The sequence below is a fragment of the Cheilinus undulatus genome, linkage group 17, assembly GCF_018320785.1.
Source record: "Cheilinus undulatus linkage group 17, ASM1832078v1, whole genome shotgun sequence".
Classification (NCBI taxonomy): Eukaryota; Metazoa; Chordata; class Actinopteri; order Labriformes; family Labridae; genus Cheilinus; species Cheilinus undulatus.
The window spans coordinates 8,863,251-8,883,554 of NC_054881.1; the positions used below are offsets into that span (position 1 = coordinate 8,863,251).

Here is a 20,304-nt window from a genome sequence, read left to right on the forward strand (position 1 = left end):
CAGATTCAGGCCACTTTCGTATGTGGTTCTGAATCAGATATGTATCTGACCTTTTGGAAGTTGATTGCAGTGTGAACAGGCAAACAAAAAAAAAAATCAGATCTGGGAAAAGATCAGAATTGAGCATTAAGGCCTGCAGTGTGAACATAGCCTCAATGTCAGCCCTGCAATTTACTGGCTACCAGTCCAGGGTGTACTCCACCTCTCGCCCAATGATAGCTGGGATAGGCTCCAGCCCCCCGCAGTATAGAAAATGGATGGATGGATAGATTATTTGGACAAATAAACAGTTGTTAAATGCTTTGAAAGTGGCGTAGGGCCGCCAGCCCATAATTGGGGAAGGGATGGGGCATAAAATTGGACTTAAAATAATCCGAACAAGCCTTAGCCTTACTATATCAATTACACAGAGAAACCAATTAAACTGAAACCCCTGAAAAGTGCAAATGTTGTCACATTACCAAAGGTCACTGAAAGTAAGCGGGTCATTTTGTACATGCACTCCTGCACACTTAATAAATGCACATCAGCCTTAAACACTGTCTTTGACAGAATAAGCAGTTTGAAATTTTCTTCTACCTCTAGGTCATGTTTCAGACCACACACACTCATTTAAATAACAAATCTTCAAGTCCAGATCATAAAATGCATTTCTTAAACTTCTTTAGACTCTTAAATCACGTCATTAGCAAGAACTGCCTCACATTGTCAAAACTGACTTGAAATTCTGTGCTTTAAAATTAAAATGCAAGAATTTAAAGGTCTAACAATCAAAAATCCAAGAGTGATACCTATTTGATCATTTGACAGCCCTACTTAAGACCTTAATCAATAACAAACTAGCAATAAACCTGACATGAAAGTGGCATTGAATTGCAGTGTCTTTAAAGTATTATACATCGTCCTCTTCCTGTTGCTGGTTCAGCTGGCGTGACATTTGAATCATCTGCTAGGTTCTCAGCTTGAACTTCTAATTCAACCAATTCCGATGACGCCATGTCTACTTCTTTAGTCTCTGTTTCTTTTGTAGCTCCTTCTTCTACTGTTTCAGTGTCTTTCTGCTCAGCCGTGGCTTGCTCTTTGTCTATGACAGTTACTTCTTTGCTATCCTCTACACTTTGCACATTCACAGCATCCACTTCAACCAGTGCTTCCTCAGATGGAGCATCATTGTTGGACGGAGGTACCGGTTCCTCTCCATCTCCCTCATCTGCAGTCTCTGCTGGTGATGCCGTCTCTTTCTCTTCCTCTCTCTGCTCCTTTCCACCAGCCTCTTCTTGTTCCTGAATGATTTCAACCGGAGTCAGAGGTGTGAGGTCCAGACATGCCTTCGGAGCAGATGGTGTCCTTCTCCTGGGAGGGGCAACTGGCATTTGCACTGCTGAACCTTGTTTCCACAATTCCTTCCCTGGATGTGAACCAACATCTTTCTCATCCAGACCTGCAGGATGGTCATCCATGCCTCCCCAGTCTGGTTCATCAGGAAGAAACTCAAAGCTTGAAATGCTAAGTGGATCTGCTGCAACTTTTTCAACCTTGATGGAGACATTTTTAGTTGGCTTGTCTTTTCTCTTTGTGACTGACTGAGGTTCTTCCTCTTCAAGTTTTCTTGAGAAAGGTTCTATATCACATGGAGAAGAATTGTCACTCGTTCTGAAGAAGTCAGTGATCTCCTCCTCTGAATTTGGTACCTCGCCCATCCCATGCCTTGATAGCATATCGCTCATATCATACAAGTCGTCAGACAAAGTCCGGGGACCTTCCTTTCTGCATTTCTCTTTGTCACTTAGTTCCCCTTCTACTGCAGGAGTCTCATCTATAAGGACATACTTCTCTAAATATCCTCTCGCTTCCCGGTCTGAGTGTCTGCTGTGGAAAGACTTCTCAGAGGTCAAACTTTCTGTATCTTCTTCTTTCATCCGATTACCAATGGCTTCCTCATACAGGTCAGTGTAAAGGAAGGCCATAGCTTTGGGCTCCTCCAGCAGAATGGGGTCGATAATCTTGGGGGGCCCGTCTGGTAAGAAGATTGGAGTCAAGATCTCCTCTTGGCTCCCAAACAAATTGGAACCACTTGGTTTTGAAGGGAGCCTGGAGGGTGTTCCCGGGACTCCATCCTCTTTGTCCAGACTTTTCATGACATAGTCCTCAGTGCCAGCATAAAAGACTTCGTCAAGAAGATCACTGGTGATTTCCTCAAGGCTGATTGTGTCTAACTTGTCATTTTCCAAAGCTGTTGTTGCAGCCTTGTTGTCTTTAGGAGTTGCAGGTTCCTCTGCTTCCTGGTTCTCAGTTCTACCCTCAGCCTCTTGCTCTGCACCCCCTTTCGCAACCACAGCAGGACCTCCTGGAGCTTGGGCATCGATCAGGGCAAATGCCTCAAAGTAGTCCACATTCCCAGGAGCTCCCATCCCTGGAGGTCTTGCCACTGGGGCTCCTGGTGGATCCATCACACGAGGACCGGTGCAAGACAAAGGCATGACCTCAGCTCTTGCCGCAGCTGGTTCAGTTATTGACACCAGAATCTCATAGTCATGGGGGTCTTCATTCGCTTTGGGAACCAGGCTCTCCTCCAAATATGAAAGGTTGTCCACCATTTCCTTGCTCTCCTCCTCGTCTACAGTCGCCAGCTTTGGAGGAACTATTATGTTGAGGATTTCAGAGCCCTCTGACACCAAACGGAACAGCCGTTGCTCTTTGTCTTCAGGGGATTCATTTGATTCCTCTTCCTCTCCTTCTCCTTCTGTTTTCACATTTGGCTGTGAGACTTCTACCAGCTCTGGCCTTCCTGAGATATTCTCAGAGCTTTCCACAAGGATTCGTCTTTCTGGTTTCTTCTCTTTAGTTTTTTTCCGTCTTGACATGAGTTCCTCATCCATGACAAAGATAATCTTCCCTGCAGGGACAGATCCAGGTGTTGCAGGACGCACTGCAACTGGAGAACCTAACTCCACAGTTGGGTTTCCAGTTTCAGACGCCCATGGCGTGGTGCAGCGACTAGGGGTGGTTTCCCATGCAATCCCACTATCCTCCCCTTGCATAGTCACCATGGAGAAGGAGGAGTCCATCATCAGGCACTGCATCTTTGGCCTAACATTGTCATCATGGACGGCCTCACGTAAACTGAAGGTAGAACAACAAATAGACAAGATACTTGTGAGTTTAACTTGAGAAAGCAGTCTGAGAGCAACATCCTGTATCTTTGACATTGGTTCGCCTGTGCACTGCCTCTTTAGACCAGCAGGTCTTGAGCATGTTAAATCAACTTAGGGAATTAATGTCTACATATAAGATAACCAAGTCTTTTGCTTTACTGTCATCAAAGTGTCTGGCTAACTTATTTGACCTTAGACTCAAAACTTTGATGCATTCTGTAAATTATAGCTGGCATTTCTTAAAAAAATTTGGGGGGGTTTACTGCTGGTTTTTGAATGGTTGGGTAATGTATCTTGCAAATTAGATTGGCCAAATTCCACATTCATCATCCATGGATCCATCTTGCAAAGCTTTAAGCTGATAACCTTATCCCTGGTTAGAGAATGGCTAGACCACTCAGCAAGAAAGAGGTGCTAGCTATGGCTTGGTTTAGTTTAGTTGACTGTAATGAGGCTTTTCCACTATGACTTTTGGCTGCACCAATCCAAACTAAGCTATGTTTTTTTAACTTTTCCATCACCAGTTTGGCCACGCCAGGCTGCCCCCAGAAAGGTTCTGCTCTGTAGCAGGGCCCAAGCATGCACACCCCACCTCCAAGCAGGCTGCGTTGATGTCACAGCAGTTCACCTTCATTTAGGGACGTCTTGCAGCCATGTTTAAGTAGCAACTGCTGCACCAAACTTTGAAATATTTGCCAAATTACCAATATGACAAAAAGCCATTTACCGTCATCAACTCAAAACACCACATCATCAGCTCTAGACACGCCCTCAAACAGGTAGCTCAGTTGTAGTGGAAAAGCAAATGCCATTTGGCTTCTGGAGATAGCTTCAGTAACCAAATGGATTGGTCTAAACCTTTATACAGTCAGGTGCAGACGCTGTAATCCTTGAAGTTGGTAGCCCAGGTTCAACTCTGGCCATCTGCACTTTGCTGTTTGTCGGTTTTTATGTTCTCTTGCCCAGTTTCCCACTCTATCCACTGTCTTCAACCTGACATATCTGATAGACTGTATATGTTGCGCCATTGCATGGGATATATTTCACATTCATCTGGGTAACACACAATGATGGATCTTGAGAAGAGAGGAATGTTTCAGTTTAAAAAAAACATGAAGGAGTATGGGCTGCATGGTGGCACAGGGGTTAGTGCTGTTGCCTCACAGCAAGAAGGTCCTGGGTTCCCGGTCAGGGCCTTTCTGTGTGGAGTTTGCATGTTCTCCCTGTGCATGCGTGGGTTCTCTCTGGGTACTTTGACTTCCTCCCACCACCAAAAACATGCTCATTAGGTTAACTGGTGACTCTAAAATGGCCGTAGGTGTGAATGTGAGCGTGCCTGATTGTCTATGTCTATATGTCAGCCCTGCGATTGACTGGCGACCAGTCCAGCATGTACCCTGCCTGTCTCCCAATGACAGCTGGAATAGGCTCCAGCCCCCCCGGGACCCCGAACTGGATAAGCAGAATAGAAAATGAATTAATGAATGAAGGAGGATTTTGTCAGTTTATTACAAGCCAATCAGAAAAACTTGACACCAATATCAGCATGAGAGATTTGTTCATTAGTTTTAACTGTGGTCCACTCAAAAGACGTGTAGCTGAGAGCATACTTAAACTCAAACACTCAGCCAAACTCTCAGAATAAGCAGCCCAGTGGCATAAATGGAATTTCCTTTAATAATTCCTATTTTATAAAAGAATGGATCCACTTTACTAGTGTATAATTAACAGCTGCCTGTGGCCATGCTTGGACTTGTTTTGAATGGTAAAAATAGATTCTCTGCACCCTGGTTTCACACTGACAAGGCACATGAAGCTGCAGTAAAACATGTAGTCATGACTGATTCCTACCTGTTACGAAGATGCTCCACTTCATCACTGCCCTCCAAATTTTGCTCAGCAAATTCTTCAGGTGACAACACCGTCATCTCAGCGTCCGTGTCCGCCCTTATCAAGTCCTCTGTCACAGCATCCATTTTTTAATATATATGTTTTAATTTTGCTTCAGTCTCTCGCCACAGCACAGCTCTGCTCTGTTGATCACATTCTAAGCAAGCGTGCTTGACTTGAGTTTTCATGCTCAGCGTAATCTTGAAATAGAAAACTGGTCTTCCAGTGTTTCATGTGAAGCATTTGCAACATGTAGGGAGGTTATGTTGTTGTGTTCACACTGGGTGAACTCTTGCTTTTGACACGTATGAGGAATAAGTTAATCTGGGTTTATTAGCTGCAGCTTGCTTTGAATTTTAACTGTTAAAAATACTGTCAGACTGGGCAATATGCCATGTTTTAAGATATCACAGTATTTTCTCAAATTAGAAAGCCTGTAGCGTTTGACAGTATCATTGGTTAATAAAAAAAGTCGATGTCACGCACAATGCTTGATTAAAAAGATCGATTATTTACAGTATGAACCACAAAATGCTGATTGATCACTGGATAATCTATTTGAAATGATTTGTCTTTATTGGGAATCGTCGTTTTTTGTTTTTTTTTTAATTCATTTTAATTAAGAATGTATATGATGGATAAAAATCTAATGAAACTAATACCGATCTGATAACACAGCAACAAAATTAAGCAGTCTTTGACACCCACTATTATCAAAGTACTGGTGTGGAGCAATGGAAACCAGTGGTTTCTCATGCTAGGAGTGGGCTATATGGACCATAAATCATTTCTCAATAGTTGGAAATGAATTACAAATGATTCTCACAGTAATAGAACTATATATTTTTTGACATGACTGAAAATAAAACTATACTGGAACCTTTTTGATATTGCCATGACAAAAACAAAAGTCCTGGACACCTTATATTGGGTGATATTTATTTTTATTGCAGACAACCCTAACACCTCCAATGGACCTGTTCTGATTGTGACCCAATCACTTTAAGTGTTGTTGTCGCTTTCTGCTGTGCATTATGGGTACAATTGAAACCAGAAGTTTACATACACTATATAAAAAGGCACATAAACTTTTTTTTCTCACCGTCTAACATTAAATCAGATTAAACTTTTCCTGTTTTTGGTCAGTTAGGATTACCAAAATTATTTCTATTTGCTAAATGCCAGAATAATGAGAGAGATCATTTTTTAGACAATTTTTTATTATTTTCTTGAGAGTCAGAAGTTTACATACATTTCATTAGTATTTGGTAGCATTGCCTTTAAACTGTATGACTTGGGTCAAATGTTTTGGATATGCTTCCACAAGCTTCTCACAATAGTTTGCAGGAATTTTGGCCCATTCCTCCTGGCAGAACTGGTGTAACTGAGCCAAGTTTGGAGGCCGCCTTGCTCGCACATGCCTTTTCAGCTCTGCCCATAAATTTTCAATGGGATTGAGATCAGGGCTTTGTGATGGCCACTCCAAAACATTGACTTTGTTATCCTTAAGCCACTTTGTAACCAGTTTGGCAGTATGCTTAGGGTCATTGTCCATTTGGAAAACCCATTTGTGCCCAAGCTTTAACTTCCTGGCTGATGTCTTGAGATGTTGCTTCAGTATTTCCACATAATGTTCTTTCCTCATGATGCCATCTATTTTGTGAAGTGCACCAGTCCCTCCTGCAGCAAAACAACCCCACAACATGATGCTGCCACCCCCCATGTTTCACAGTTGGGATGGTGTTCTCGAGCTTGCAAGCTTCCCCCTTTTTTCTCCAAATGTAACGATGGTCATTATGGCCAAAAAGTTCAATTTTAGTTTCGTCAGACCACAGAACATGTCTCCAAAAATTAAGGTCTTTGTTCCTGTGTGCATTTGCAAACTGTAATCTGGCTTTTTTATGTTTCTTTTGGAGTAATGGCTTCTTCCTGGGAGAGTGGCCTTTCAGCCCATGTCGGTATAGGACTCGTTTGACTGTTGATAATGACACACTCTTACCAGCTTCAGCCAGCATCTTCACAAGGTCTTTTGCTTTTGTTCTTGGGTTGAGATGCACTTTTCGGACCAAAGCACGTTCATCTCTGGGACACAGAACCCGTCTCCTTCCTGAGCGGTATGATGGCTGGACATTCCCATGGTGTTTATGCTTGCGTATAATTGTTTGAACAGATGAACGTGGCACCTTCAGGCATCTGGAAATTGCACCCAAGGATGAACCAGACTTGTGCAAGTCCACAATTCTCTTCCTGATATCTTGGCTGATTTCTTTTGATTTTCCCATGATGTTACACAAAGAAGCAGTGTGTTTCAGGTGTGCCTTAAAATACATCCACAGGTGTGCCTCTAATTAACTCAAATGTTGTCAATAAACCTATCAGAGGCTTCCAAAGACATGACATCATCATCTGGGCTTTCCCAAATTGTTTAAAGGCATAGTAATCTTAGTGTATGTAAACTTCTGACTTTGAAGAAAGTAATAAAAATTGTCTAAAAAAAAACCCTTTTCTCATTATTCTGGCATTTAGCAAATAGAAATAATTTTGGTAATCCTAATTGACCAAAAACAGGAAAAGTTTAATCTGATTTAATGTTAGACGGTGAGAAAAAAAAGTTTGTGCCTTTTTATATAGTGTATGTAAACTTCTGGTTTCAACTGTATGTGCAATAATGTTTTTAGTGTTTTTATTGCTTCTATTGTTCTTTTTACTGTGGTGGAAGCTGTGTGTGCAACACTTAGAGCCCAAGACAGATTTTTCAATTTTCTGTATTGACCATATCATACCATATCATATGGTATTGTATCATATTGTATTTCATGATATCATGTATAGTATATCATTTCTTATGGTATGTATGGTAAACTGTCATATTGTATAATATAATTTCATATGAAATGGTGTGTGATGGTATCATATCGTATTGTATCATATCATATAGTATCTTTTCTCTTATCATGCAGTATATTTCATCATATTGTATTGTTTTGTTTTGTATTGTATTGTATCTTGTGATATCCTGTCATATTATATTATATATTGTATGGTATCGTATCATGTTGTATCATGTAGTATCATGTAGAATCATATCTTATGATATTAAATTGTGTCACATGATATCATGTCATGCCATTTCATATAATTTTCCTATTGCAGTGTTTCCCAACCATTTTTCCTTGGAGCCCCCCTACATGTACCTAAGAAAAGCAGACCCTCCAGGACCCGAGAGAGAAGAAAAGGTGACTCACTGCAACCAAAACATACAGTAGATTTTAAATGTTTCTCTGATGAAAGACTAAAAAAGGCCTATGCATGCTATTCTTATTAAAATACCTCTGTATAAACTACTTAATAACTGCTTTATCATGGTTTTAGTCAATACTTGCAAATCTAATTTTGGCAGCCTCAGAGCAGACTGGACCGGACCTCAGGTTGGGAACCCACGTCCTATTGTATCATTTTGTGTCATATCATATCTTATTGTATCATATGTCATTTTGTATTGTATCATATAGTATCATATCATGTCAGATCATATAATGCCGGATTGTATCATACTGTATGTACTGTATCACAGCTTATCATACCTCATATCATATTGTATTGCATGGATTCATATTTTATTATATTATGATGTATTGTACCATATCATAGCGTATCATATATCATGTACCAGATTGTATCGCATGCCATCATATCATATCATCTATCATTGGAGTTTGTTTGCAGCCATAATGACTGATAATTAAAAAGAAAACAAATAAATCCCAATATTCAGTCTCCAAGGCTTCTGTTTGAATGTCTTTGATTTTTAGAGCAGATCAAGTCTGGTATTGTGGTGACTATTTTTCTTCTGTACAGAAAAGAATATCAGGGAAAATACTGTGTATAGTCACTGAACTGAAAATGTCAACATATGATTTTTAGTCCATATTTCCCAGCCCTAGCATGAATAAACGTCTCTGCTTTTTTCCCTGTCAGGTCTAAATATAATGTGTAACTGGCAGCCTGTATCCTGTGTCATGAGTCGTTCTGCAGGTCTGTCTGAGAATGTGCAAAGTGTTTGGTTTGGTTTTAGTAGTGCACAAGAGCAAAAATATAAAAGAGTGCTCCAGCACCAGTAAACTGACCAAACAGAAGACCATAGAAGTAGATTACTCTTCTACTTTGTCAGTCCTAAAAACCAACATCATACTTCTAAGCGAATGTGCTGTTTTTAGTTTTCGGCATGTTGCGTTTAAAATCAGCTTTTACTATCTTCCCAGGCTAGAGGGAAAATGTCCTTGCAGCTGTCTGTGCCAGTCTTGCAGTGTCACAGGGAAACTACACAGGAAATGAAAGACTGGAAAAGCCTGGGAGGGTTCTGAATGTGGTCAACAGGTTGTCTCTGGGTAAACACTGTCTTCACATGTTAGCTATTAAGGCTGTAAATCATTCATTCCCCTGATGGTCGTGGCAAATTTGGTGCAAAAGAGTATGATTTTTGTCTATTTAGATTATGCTCTCACTGACGTTACAAATATGTTCCAGGGCAAAGGCATCGACACATCCTCACGTCTCATGTTCATCTCTGGATATATAAATAGGAATGCATGGTTCTGAAATTTTGCCAATACCTGATACAGATATTTGCAAACTTATTTTAGCCAATACTGATATCGCAAATACTTAAAATATAGCTGTAGTTCAGACTTAAAACTCCAGTCCTGTTAAAAGAAAACTGAATACATTTATACCAACAGCAATAGTTTTAATTATTATTACAAGAACACCAATGCTAATTTGATTAGAAGATTTTTGAAAGTAAACTGACATGAAATGTTGCATGCCTTTGTATATCTTTTCTTATTATTGCTACTAAACCATTACCACAATTTATCTGCAGCTCACTTGGTTATATCAGAAACTGTCCACAAGATGGCATTATGACATACAGTAACACTGTGGGTTCCTGTCATTATTCACTACTGCCAATATTTTGAACATTTTGAATAAAGAATATATAGAATGTGAGCTGTACACAAAATACTGAATTAATAGATTATAGTAGCTTAATGTTTATAGGTGTTTTTTGAAAATACTCTGTGTATTTCATTTTTTTTATAGTCCTATGCAAAATTTCCCACTATTAAAAGATTTAATGTCACATTTAAACTTGTTTTGCTGTATTTAGACAATGTTAATGTTATACAGAAGTTTTGCACACTTTTTTCAAAGCACTTCTCAAGGATTATACGGCAGCCCTGAAGGCAAAATGTAAAAAGATATTTTTAATATAAGTAGGGAAAGAAAGTACGAGCCATTTGACCACATGCCAAACATTTCCCTCAAGTGAAAATATTTCACTAAACAAAAATACTTTGTACAAATTAAAAAAGAAATATTTCATGAAACATCAAAAGCATTTCTCTTACTAGAAAATTATTCCACCAGCAAAAAGTACATAATCTTCTGCAAAGAAAAAAACTCAGATTTGGAGAATTGTATTCCACCCACAGAAAATAAAATCTGTCCAGAGGCAAAACAAGTATTTCACTGATTAAAAAAAAAGGGTTAAAACAGAACAAGACTGTAAAAAATAGGGTGAAAAAAAATTGTTACTATAATTTTGTTCTTTTATGGTCGTGGTATTACATTTATCTTTTGTAATATGCGTATTTATTTCTGCATGTGGACAAAAGCTACCCAGTTGAAACAATGATCACAAATACATTAACACCTTTATTAATTTCTTTACATTTGCCCTGGGAATAATTTTTGCACAATGTTATTATTATTTTATTAGTTTCAGTTTATTTTATTTAAATTAATTTTGCAACAAGCCAAATGTTTTGGATTGTTTTTAAGTTTTTAAAGTGTGCCTGCATTTAATGAAGTATCTTTGTATTTGGATTTTTTTCCCGTATCTGCTGAAAGTTTGTAAAACTTTTTTCACAGTTGCCCCTCAGGGCCACCGTACCACATTCAACTCTTACTACCTTTATTCTAGTGCCTTACAGTCCAACATACTCCACTGTTATTACAGCCATTATGGATGTGAGGAATACACTTTATTGCCAATTACGTCAAATTTCAGGGTTTACGTGATGACGTAGCAACATTAATGCTCCCCAGCGGGCAGCAGCGGAGGATGGAGCTGAGTAAATGAATGAGATGCGGGCTGACAGAGACAGAGGGAGAGGATGAACCGGCCGTTGGAGCATCAGCGTCAAATTTTGACTTCGTTTGAATCCCGGTTTAACGGTCGGTTGAAATAAAATAAAAAAAAAGTAAATAGCTTCTTTCAGACTGGCTTCACATACGTGAACCATATGTTTTTTTGGCTAACATCGACGTCTGTGCAGCTGAGCTGATCCTGGAGGAGGAGAAGGAGGAGGATAAAAACCTGGAGTATGCGCCAAGTGTTTTCTGTCTTTTCTCCAGATATAAAAAGCAGACATGAAGCTTCAGCTTGAAGGAAGATGTCTACCAGCATCACCAACCTCCTGTTTTACATTCTGAACGGTCGGTTGAAGGGATTTAATGGCACAGCGGACGGCGAGGAAGAGCCAGCGACTGAAACTGGGATTTATGAGCAGATTGAAGGCTGAATATTAAGTTGTGTTCTCTCCCGGATGCTAACGGTTAACGGTTGCTACTATCTGCTAGCTCTCATCATGCATGCACTGACACGTTTGCTCGGGTGAAACCAACACCACCCCCCCTCCGCAAAAATGTACCCAAGGGCATAAGCAGCACAACAACACCGAGCCATGTCGGACTGAGGACAGACAGCACCGTGGCTCCGTGAAGTCACAGCAGAGCAGAGCGGCTTTAGTTGGATCAAAAGCTGGAGAGCTAGCCTCCAGCCTCCAGAGACCACCGAGAGGATCACTGTCGACCAAATCCAGCCAAAATGGGGTATGTAGTTAATATGAAATGAAATGAGAAGCTGCAGCTCTGTCTGTGCATGTCAGGGTCACGGTATGAAGTTTGTTTTTGTGGATTTGACCAGCAGTCCCTTCAGCAGGCTGCCTGTCAGAATGAGCTAGCTAGTCACCTATGGCTAACTGGAGATAAACTACTTAAGTAATAGCTTCTTAAACGCATGTTTGACACTTGGCCCCGGGGATATACAGCAGTTTATGGAAGCCAAAAGATTAAAATCTAATGAAGAAACAACTCTTGTAATCATGACAGAGGGCAGAGCTCAGACAGTAGCATATTTTGGTACATGCTTGGTAGTAAAACTGCACTAATAGACCGTGCTGTCACTTTTGCAAAACATTACACATGCATGCAAAACGTGTGAAAGGGCTTTGTTTTATTATCAAATCAAAATAATTCTTTAAACCTGGAAGATATAAGGAAAAATAACCGTTTCAAGACGGTTATTTTCCTTTCTTTTTGGCTTATAGTAGAGACACTTTGCTTCAATGGAAAACTCGGATGCTATTACATGTCTGTATGGTCTCAAAGACCAGAAAACTAGGAATGCACGATATATTGCATATTATTGGTATCAGCAAAGATTTAAAAGCTAATTATCTGTGTTAGCAGATATTGATTTTATGTGTGCAGACCTACCTCAGCAGAAGTTTCTTCACTTTTTCATCCCTATTTCTTGTGTCCTAAGGAAGGATGCAAAATATTATCGGCATGATAACAGCAGCCGCTGACAAAAGGCTAGTTACTGTACCAACAGATATGACAGTTTCTGTGAATACAGGGCCAATATATTGGCCATAAATATAAGCAGTACAGATGTACGCTCATAACCGAGCACACCTGAGCCAAAAGTCCAGTTAAGTTTGGCCAGAGTGAGTGCAGCCGTGCTCGAGCAATCAAAAATCTATTTAGATAACTGAAACTAAATAAAAACTAAGCTTTACCAAAAAAAACCTAACTAAAACTGTAAAGTGCGCTTACAAAATTAACTAAAATGAAATAAAAATGGAGACAAAATATTCGTAGTTTTAGTATTTGACACAACCATACTGAGTGGCACCGACACCCAAGTCTGGAGAGTGTAAAATTGCCTGATCTGATTGGTTATTACTTCACATAGTGGTAGTTTTATGTCTGGAGTTTTATTCAAAAATCATCATTGAGTAAATAAAATGATAAGTGAAGACTGGCCTGTTTGAATATGTTTTTAAAAATGTATGATGCTCCGACATCAATCTAGAGCTGGGCAACTAAACGAAAAATAATCGAAACTGACATTTAAAGCCTATAACCAACGAAAACCTACCATGTCAATTATTTCATTTTTTCCCCTGTAATATCTCTCTCTACTAATGCACCACCCTTTAAAAACAAACTACTAACTGTGTAGTCACATGATAGGCAGCCAGGTAGTTTCATTTCAGTGGTGTATTTTGATTTCAGGTGTCTCAATAAATAACCATTAATTGTTAATCTCTGTAACCTTGCAGAGCAGATGGATACGCCCATTTCCTTGTTTTTCACTGGCGAATCCATCTTGTTAAGCTCCCATTTGAACCGTTTTAGGCCAGTTAGAAAGTGACAGGACCAATCAGCAACGAGGGGCAGTACTTTCAGACGCGGCAGACTCGTGACGTAAACGAGCAGCAGCAAGAGGCCGGTGCAATTATGGAGGAAGAGCTTAGCGTGGATGCTACTGAAGCGTAAGTTTTATCAGAGCTTGATGAAATTTCGTTGTTAAAAGAAGGATTAAGAACAGCAGTGAGTTGTTTTCTTTTCAAAAACGACAAAAGTCGAGTACTTACATGTCTACAGTCGCCATGTTTCGTGTTATTCCTCGGCACAAGCAGCTCGATAGTGGCTACGTCACGTGTTTTGTTGTTCTGATTGGCCTGTGGAGATGTGACAGACAGAACGTTCATCCAATCACACTCCGAGTTTTTTTCAAAGCCTGCCTTTTCTCAAACGTTCCCTATTGAAGCTTTCCCAGATAGATGTGTGAAACACATCCATCTGACGCATCAGGTTATAATCTTTGCATGTTCCTCTCAGTTATTCGTTTTAACTTAATACAAATATTTACAGACCAAACAGAGTTGAAGGTTGGGGGCGGAATAATTGTTCATTAATCGTAATCGAGGTAAAAAGCCCATTAATCATCATTTTGATTTTTGCCACAATCGCCCAGCCCTACATCAATCAGTAAACTGAAACTAACACTAAAACTAATACAGAAACGAAAACAAAGCATTTTTGCAAAATAAAAAGTAAAGTAAACTAACAAACCAGCAGTCAAAACTAATAGAAACTAAACTGAAATAGAACACAGAAAGTGAAAAATGAAATAGAAATTAAAACTAATGAAAAATCCCAAACTATTACAACCTTGGTCTCTAGCATGATTCAAGTGGACTGAAGTGAATGCAACTGAGCCCCAGTACATGACAGAGAGTTGTATTAGCTGTATGACGTCATATAAAAATAAAACTTCTTTCAATTGCTTGGCAGTGTTTTAAAGCATGGTGGAAATTAAGGCTGGGCAATTAATCAGAAAGTAGATGAACTTACAATATAGCCTGCTGCAATTACCAAATCGCAGAAGGTGTAATGTTTCTTTAACATGAAATTAGTGTAAAAATGCCAGTTTAAAACTTTTTTTGCAGCAGAGATGTCATGCATTACTTATTATGTAATCATTCAAGTGCAGTTTTTTGAGAATAGTCCACAAACAATCCTACTTTCTTCGTTTTTGTCCTTTTTTCTCATTAACAATTCATATCCAATTTGCAATACGGGTCAAAATCATCACAGTGAGATATTTTTTCAAAATTGGTCATCCCTACTTCAGTGTAATATTGTGTTGGTTGTAATATAGAGTGATTTATTGCTTGTGTTTGTTGGAGAATACACAAAATGAGAAACCTGAGGAACAATCGCTTATCAAATTGCAAAACTGAGGGAAAAAAATTGTAATTAGATTATTTTCCCAAATCGTTCAGCCCTAGTGGAAATCATGAGAATATAGTAAACAAATATGTTTTAACTCTCCTTATAAACTGTGCAATAGTGATAATACTTGACCATATTGCAATTTGCAAGTACAATATAAAATATAAATGCAGACTTTTAAGTGTTAATCAACTCAGAACATACAAATATTAATGAGCAGGAAAAAAATACAAAACTTGACATTTTTGCAGCACTGCTGTCCAAATAACTGAATATTTTCCATTTCTTTTCTATTTTCAAAAGAAGATTATTTTGCAAAGTGCATTAGTGGCACTATTGTAAACTTGGAGGACTTTCTGTAGGCGTTTTTGTAAACTTTTTAATCCCTTTTTTGTGATTATGTAATTGCAGTTGCACAGCCTGATATCGCGATTGTGATTAGATTAATTGTGCAGCATTAGTTGCAAAGGCAATAAATGTCCAGTGTCTCTTCAAAAACCATCATATCCGCTCAGTACCGGCTCGTTACATCTTTGTAGCTGCACGTAGATGTGTAACTACAAAGAGGGTCATTCCTGACATCTTAAAAATAGTTTTTAAAGAACCATCCATGGTGACAGGAGGGAATCCTCTGCTGTAGTGAAACATAAACAATTGTTGTTCAGGTCTTGACCTGAGTGGTAGCAATGGTTGCCTCTTCTTCTTTCTTCAGCAGATTTACAAAGCAGCTACGAGCATACTACCACCTGGTGTATCGAGCTAAGTACCGACGCAAGTGGGCTCAGTCATGTTAACATGAAAGCAAGCCAGTGGGTGGAGGGGAGGGGGCAGTCATGCCAGCAGGGCGCAGTATGAGTGCTTATTGCCAGCATTTATTGTTGCAAGGTTATTCAAGTTGTCTTTTTGATTGGATTTATAACATAGTTATAGTTCTGTACTATGTAAAGGAATCCTTTCTTTGTATTTGCAGCAGCCACTGACCTGGAAACTTTGCCTTTGAAAAGACAAGACAGACCAGTGTCTCCGCTGCCATTGTTGTTGACTAAGCTGTTATCACATTGGTCCCTCCTCTTCTTGATTTTGATTGGCCAGAGAAAGCGAAGGAACATTTACAGGCGCAGTTCCATTCTGAAAACTTAACTTTTTTGAAACATGGGAGTGCTCTGATTATGGCGCCCCAAAATAGCTGATACCTTGGGTGTCTAGAACTGAAAACACTGAAAGGCACTGATTTGGCATGGGAAATAAGTGTTGCCAGCGCTAATCATAATCCAAAATCTGTCCTACAGGCTGAAGTTTTAGCTTTGAGCTACAGCTAGCTTAATTGTTTGTGGTTTAGAATTTGTTCTTGTGTTATTTCAAGCACGTTCTCAAGAATATTTGTTGTTAGACAAGTATAATTGATTTAAATTTGAAAGTATATTCTCCAAAAGAAAGGCTCTACAGATCTCACTGTCTGTCTGCAGGTTGTTAAAGTGCTGATATTAGCTCTGAAAAAGGCACTCTGTGAAGTTTACTGGGAGCAGCATCTAAACAACTGTAAGACATTTTGACAATCATTTGTCAGTTCTATTAGAAAGAAAGAGCCTTTTCCAAAGAGAATAATACTTCTGTGGAGTCAGATGAGATGTAAACCCTCTGAAACCCCCCAGCAGACAGCTTTGCACTCCTGCACTTGGCTGCGTTTAATGCATGCAGCTGAACCTGCAGATGTATGGTGATTCTCCTGATCAAGGGCGACCTAGTTCTTACTCCAGATGAAAGCAGATGATGCAGCATGTGATTGGTTTGTTGTCATATTGTGGTCGAGAGGGGGGTGGGGGTAAACTTCATGCGGAGCACATCCTCTATAATTCTCAAGGCCAATGGTTATAATCCAGTCAACAATCAATTCCTCCGACACAGAAAGACAGCGTGTCCTGCGTGTGCACTTAGCCCTTAATTAGCGAGTCAGACTTCGCTCTCCCAGCAAGTACACCAGCTTCTGTTCTTGTATAATAGATGGTTGTAAACAAGCCTTCCCTGCTGAAACTTGGCACTTTTGAATAAAACAGAATCCAAGAGATATTTTCAACCTAACTTCTCAGGCCAAAGGGACAGCGTGTTTTTACTAGAGGAAACATATTATTTTGATGGCAGCAGTTGCGACAATAATTCATTTCTTTCACAGGTCCAACAGGTTAGGAGATTTTTGTACTTGGAGAGATAACACAGCACCACAGAAGGTAAAACAAACACCACATTAGCTTTACTGTAATTAGAAGACTGATCCAAACAAAGCCATAGATAATTTGTTGAAACTAGGTATGATTTAATCTGTTAATTATGGTGTTATTGGAGCAAATTTGACCCATTTCAAGCCGTGTCCTCTTGGGTTACTGCAGACTTAATCTCTTAATTTGTAACAAACAAAATACCCTCAAATTTAATCAACTTTTATTTCCAGTTAAATCATAAAAGGGTTTATGAGGATAACTAAAAATCTCTAAAAATGTACTAACAGTTGATGCTAATGGTGTCGGCTTATGTTAGCAGTCCTCCCATGACACATCAACAAAGTGCTTGTTTTGCAAAAAGCAATACACAAAATGCATAACAGGATCTTGTCTGTCTGACTAGAATATAATATGTAATAAATAGAAATAAGTATATGTGTATACAGCATGTGTTTTAGGTTTATAGAGTGCTATGGATTCATCATGGGCCCAATGTGACACAATCTTGGGCTAGAGAGAAGGGGACGGGTGGCCAAAGCCAAGCTTGACAAATGACGACATGCGTGCCGCTCGATGGTGCATCCACATCTACCCGTTACTCTGCCCTAAATGTGTGGACTTTGTTATTTTTTCAACATGCCCCTGGTAGTATGCAAGGACATCCAGAGCTTGACCAGGGTTGTGTCAATCATCCTTCCCACCTGATGGTGCCCTCAGGCAGGTTACTTGCCAACTGTAGGTCTTACTGCAGTCTCCATTTTTAGCCCAAACATGCCTAATCTTTTTTGGACATTCATAGACCGTAACACGGATTCTGATTTATTCCTTTAGCGTGGCTGACATAGTAAAGAGCAAATGTTAAGCAACAATAACAATGTGATAAGTTGACATCATGTAGTTTTATGTGAAGCATGATGCAGCAATACTGTAGGCATATAACAAAAAAAAAAAACCCAGACTAAAACGGTTGATTGCCCCTTCCAGGTGGGCAGTGAGTCTTTGCCCCAAGTGAAGGACTTTAAGTATCTTGGGATCTTCTGCACAAGTAAGGGTTCAAAAGGAACATGAGATTGACAGGCCAATCGTTGCAGTATCGGCAGTATTGTGGGCGTTGTGCTGGTCAGTTTTGGTGAAGAGTGAGCTGAGCCGGAAGCCAGTTCTTTCAATTTACCAGTGGATCTACCTCCCAACCCTCACCTGTGGTCATGAAATCTGGTTAATGACCGAAAGAATGAAATTGCAGATAGAAGCAGCCAAAATGAATGCTGTCCAAAGGGCGTCGGATGAGGAGTTCAGGCATCCAGAGGGAACTAGGAGTAGAGCCGCTTTTCCCTTGCATTGAAAGAAGCCAGTTAAGGTGGTTTGGGCATCTGATCAGGATACCTCCTGGTCACTTTCCCTGGAGGTCTTCCGAACATGTTGGGAGGAGACCTCAGGGAAAACCCAAAATGCATTGGAGGGATGATATATCAAGTTTGATCTGGGAACTCCTCAGGATCCCTCAGAAGGAGCTGGAAAGTGTCGCTGGGGAAAGGGATGTCTGGGTTGACTTGCTCAGCCTGCTGCCACTCCAACCCCCCTCCCGATAAAGGTAGAAGACAGATGGATGGAGAAACATTCAATCAGGGATTTAAAAAAGGAAACAACTTACAGTGTTGTTTTTCTCATGCTTGTCAACATCCCGTTAGATGCTTTCTTTGGAGATGCTCGGGTATAGCAGTGGTGTTTCTGTGTTACGCCATTTCTACTCTGCATAGCACCATGCTGTTGGGATTCTGTTCTAAGTAGTCCTAACTTAAGACGAACACAGAATAGGCTTTTCCCCTCAACATACTCACTTCCAGTGTTTCCAACTCTTTAACAGGGCACAGCTGTCTTTCTCCTCACCATGTGTCGATGCACACCTCATAAAATCGACATATTAATGCCAGTTAATCATGAAGTTGACATGTCGCCCCAGCTCTAGATATTATTATTGTAGATACCCAGTAAAACATGTTAGCACATGCTATTAACTTGTATGGACACAGTCCCCAATGCCACTCCCTCCTAAGTCCATAATTCAGTGTCCCAGGTGCCCCCACGATAAAAAAGGTAAGTATTGTTTAAGAAAATTACCCATTTCTACCTTCATTTTTACATTGGCATTTTTCAGTTAACCTTGGATCTAGGAAACAGGATGAAAAATACTCTGGGATTACAATCCGGATATCCTGAGTTGCTCTTCCAGACACACAAGCTCACCTTTTAACCCCGCTGAAGTAACGAAATTAAGGTCACAGACTTGGCCTGAGAAAAGGTTAGTCTAACCTCAAGTTGCCCAGCGATGGTTAATGTGAGAGAGGGCTCTATGATTGGTGGGTCAGTGGGCCAATGAAAGAGCCAACAAAGGGTCGATTTATGCAATTAAGATTGAAAAATTCTCCTGTAATCTGCCTAATCTTTTTTTAAACTTAGTGTTTAAACTCTCACAGTTTTATTCATCAGTTAATGACGGCAGAGATCTGACAGGACAGAGAGACACAGTGAAGGTTGAAGCGGGGACGGTGAGATCAGATGGCCAGCATCTTAATCAGAGCTCTCCATAGAAGCCTCTTTTAATTCTGCTAATGGATTATGGGTCTTAAACTTAAACCCATTAAGTTTAACTCTATTGTAGAACAGCGTCATATAAATTCCTTTACAAATAGAACCAATGATACACTATAAAATATAACAGAAAAAAATCCATCTGAAAAGATGGGGCTCTTTGTGTTCAGTTTGACCTAGGTTCAGTCACCAGTAGTTCTGTTCTTCAGGAATATGAGCTGTGACAAACTTAAGAGATGACTTTTTATGGCACTGATCACCAACTGGCGGCCCGAGGGCCATATCAGGCCCCCCAAAGCTTCCCGCCCGGCCCCTGAAAAATCAATAAGTTCAGAAAAGGAAGAAAAAAAGATATGGTGGTTTTAAGAGTATCCTTTGGCATGAAATGTCTGCACCTGTCAAGTCCATCCCACAAACAATGAATATCAAAATAGTTTTAGAATGACTTACTGAAATTTGCGGTCATAATTTGTAGATATTTAAAAAAAGGTTAAGGTTGGCAGAAGTGCTGCAAAAGTGACCAGATAAAGTGGTGAAAAGGGGTTAGAGAGTAGCAAAAATGGGTGATAAGTGACAAAATG

At 39.8% G+C, this 20,304-nt stretch overlaps 2 protein-coding genes across 2 annotated transcripts in view; one reads left to right on the forward strand and one right to left on the reverse strand.

The window, feature by feature from the left end:
• Window positions 1-164: 164 nt before the first annotated feature.
• On the reverse strand, window positions 165-5,249 carry si:ch1073-398f15.1 (cardiomyopathy-associated protein 5). Its single transcript, XM_041810290.1, has 2 exons — window positions 5,007-5,249; window positions 165-3,123 (listed from the first exon to the last, which is right to left on the reverse strand). Exons 1-2 carry the CDS (start codon window positions 5,129-5,131, stop codon window positions 885-887), a joined length of 2,364 nt encoding a protein of 787 aa, XP_041666224.1. The 5' UTR covers window positions 5,132-5,249; the 3' UTR covers window positions 165-884.
• Window positions 5,250-11,231: 5,982 nt separating this feature from the next.
• Window positions 11,232-20,304, forward strand: part of LOC121524664 (homer protein homolog 1) — a 40,386-nt gene continuing 31,313 nt past the window's right edge. Inside the window, exon 1 of the mRNA XM_041810105.1 lies at window positions 11,232-11,942. Coding sequence (XP_041666039.1) covers window positions 11,938-11,942 — 5 coding nt within the window. The 5' untranslated portion in view covers window positions 11,232-11,937. The remainder of the gene's footprint in view (window positions 11,943-20,304) is intronic.

Coding starts and splice junctions, on each gene's coding strand:
- si:ch1073-398f15.1 (XM_041810290.1), bottom strand. CDS start 5,131: ATGGATGCTGTGACAGAGGACTTGATAAGGGCGGACACGGACGCTGAG. Junction 3,124..5,006: donor GTGGAGCATCTTCGTAACAG/GTAGGAATCAGT, acceptor TTCTACCTTCAG/TTTACGTGAGGCCGTCCATG.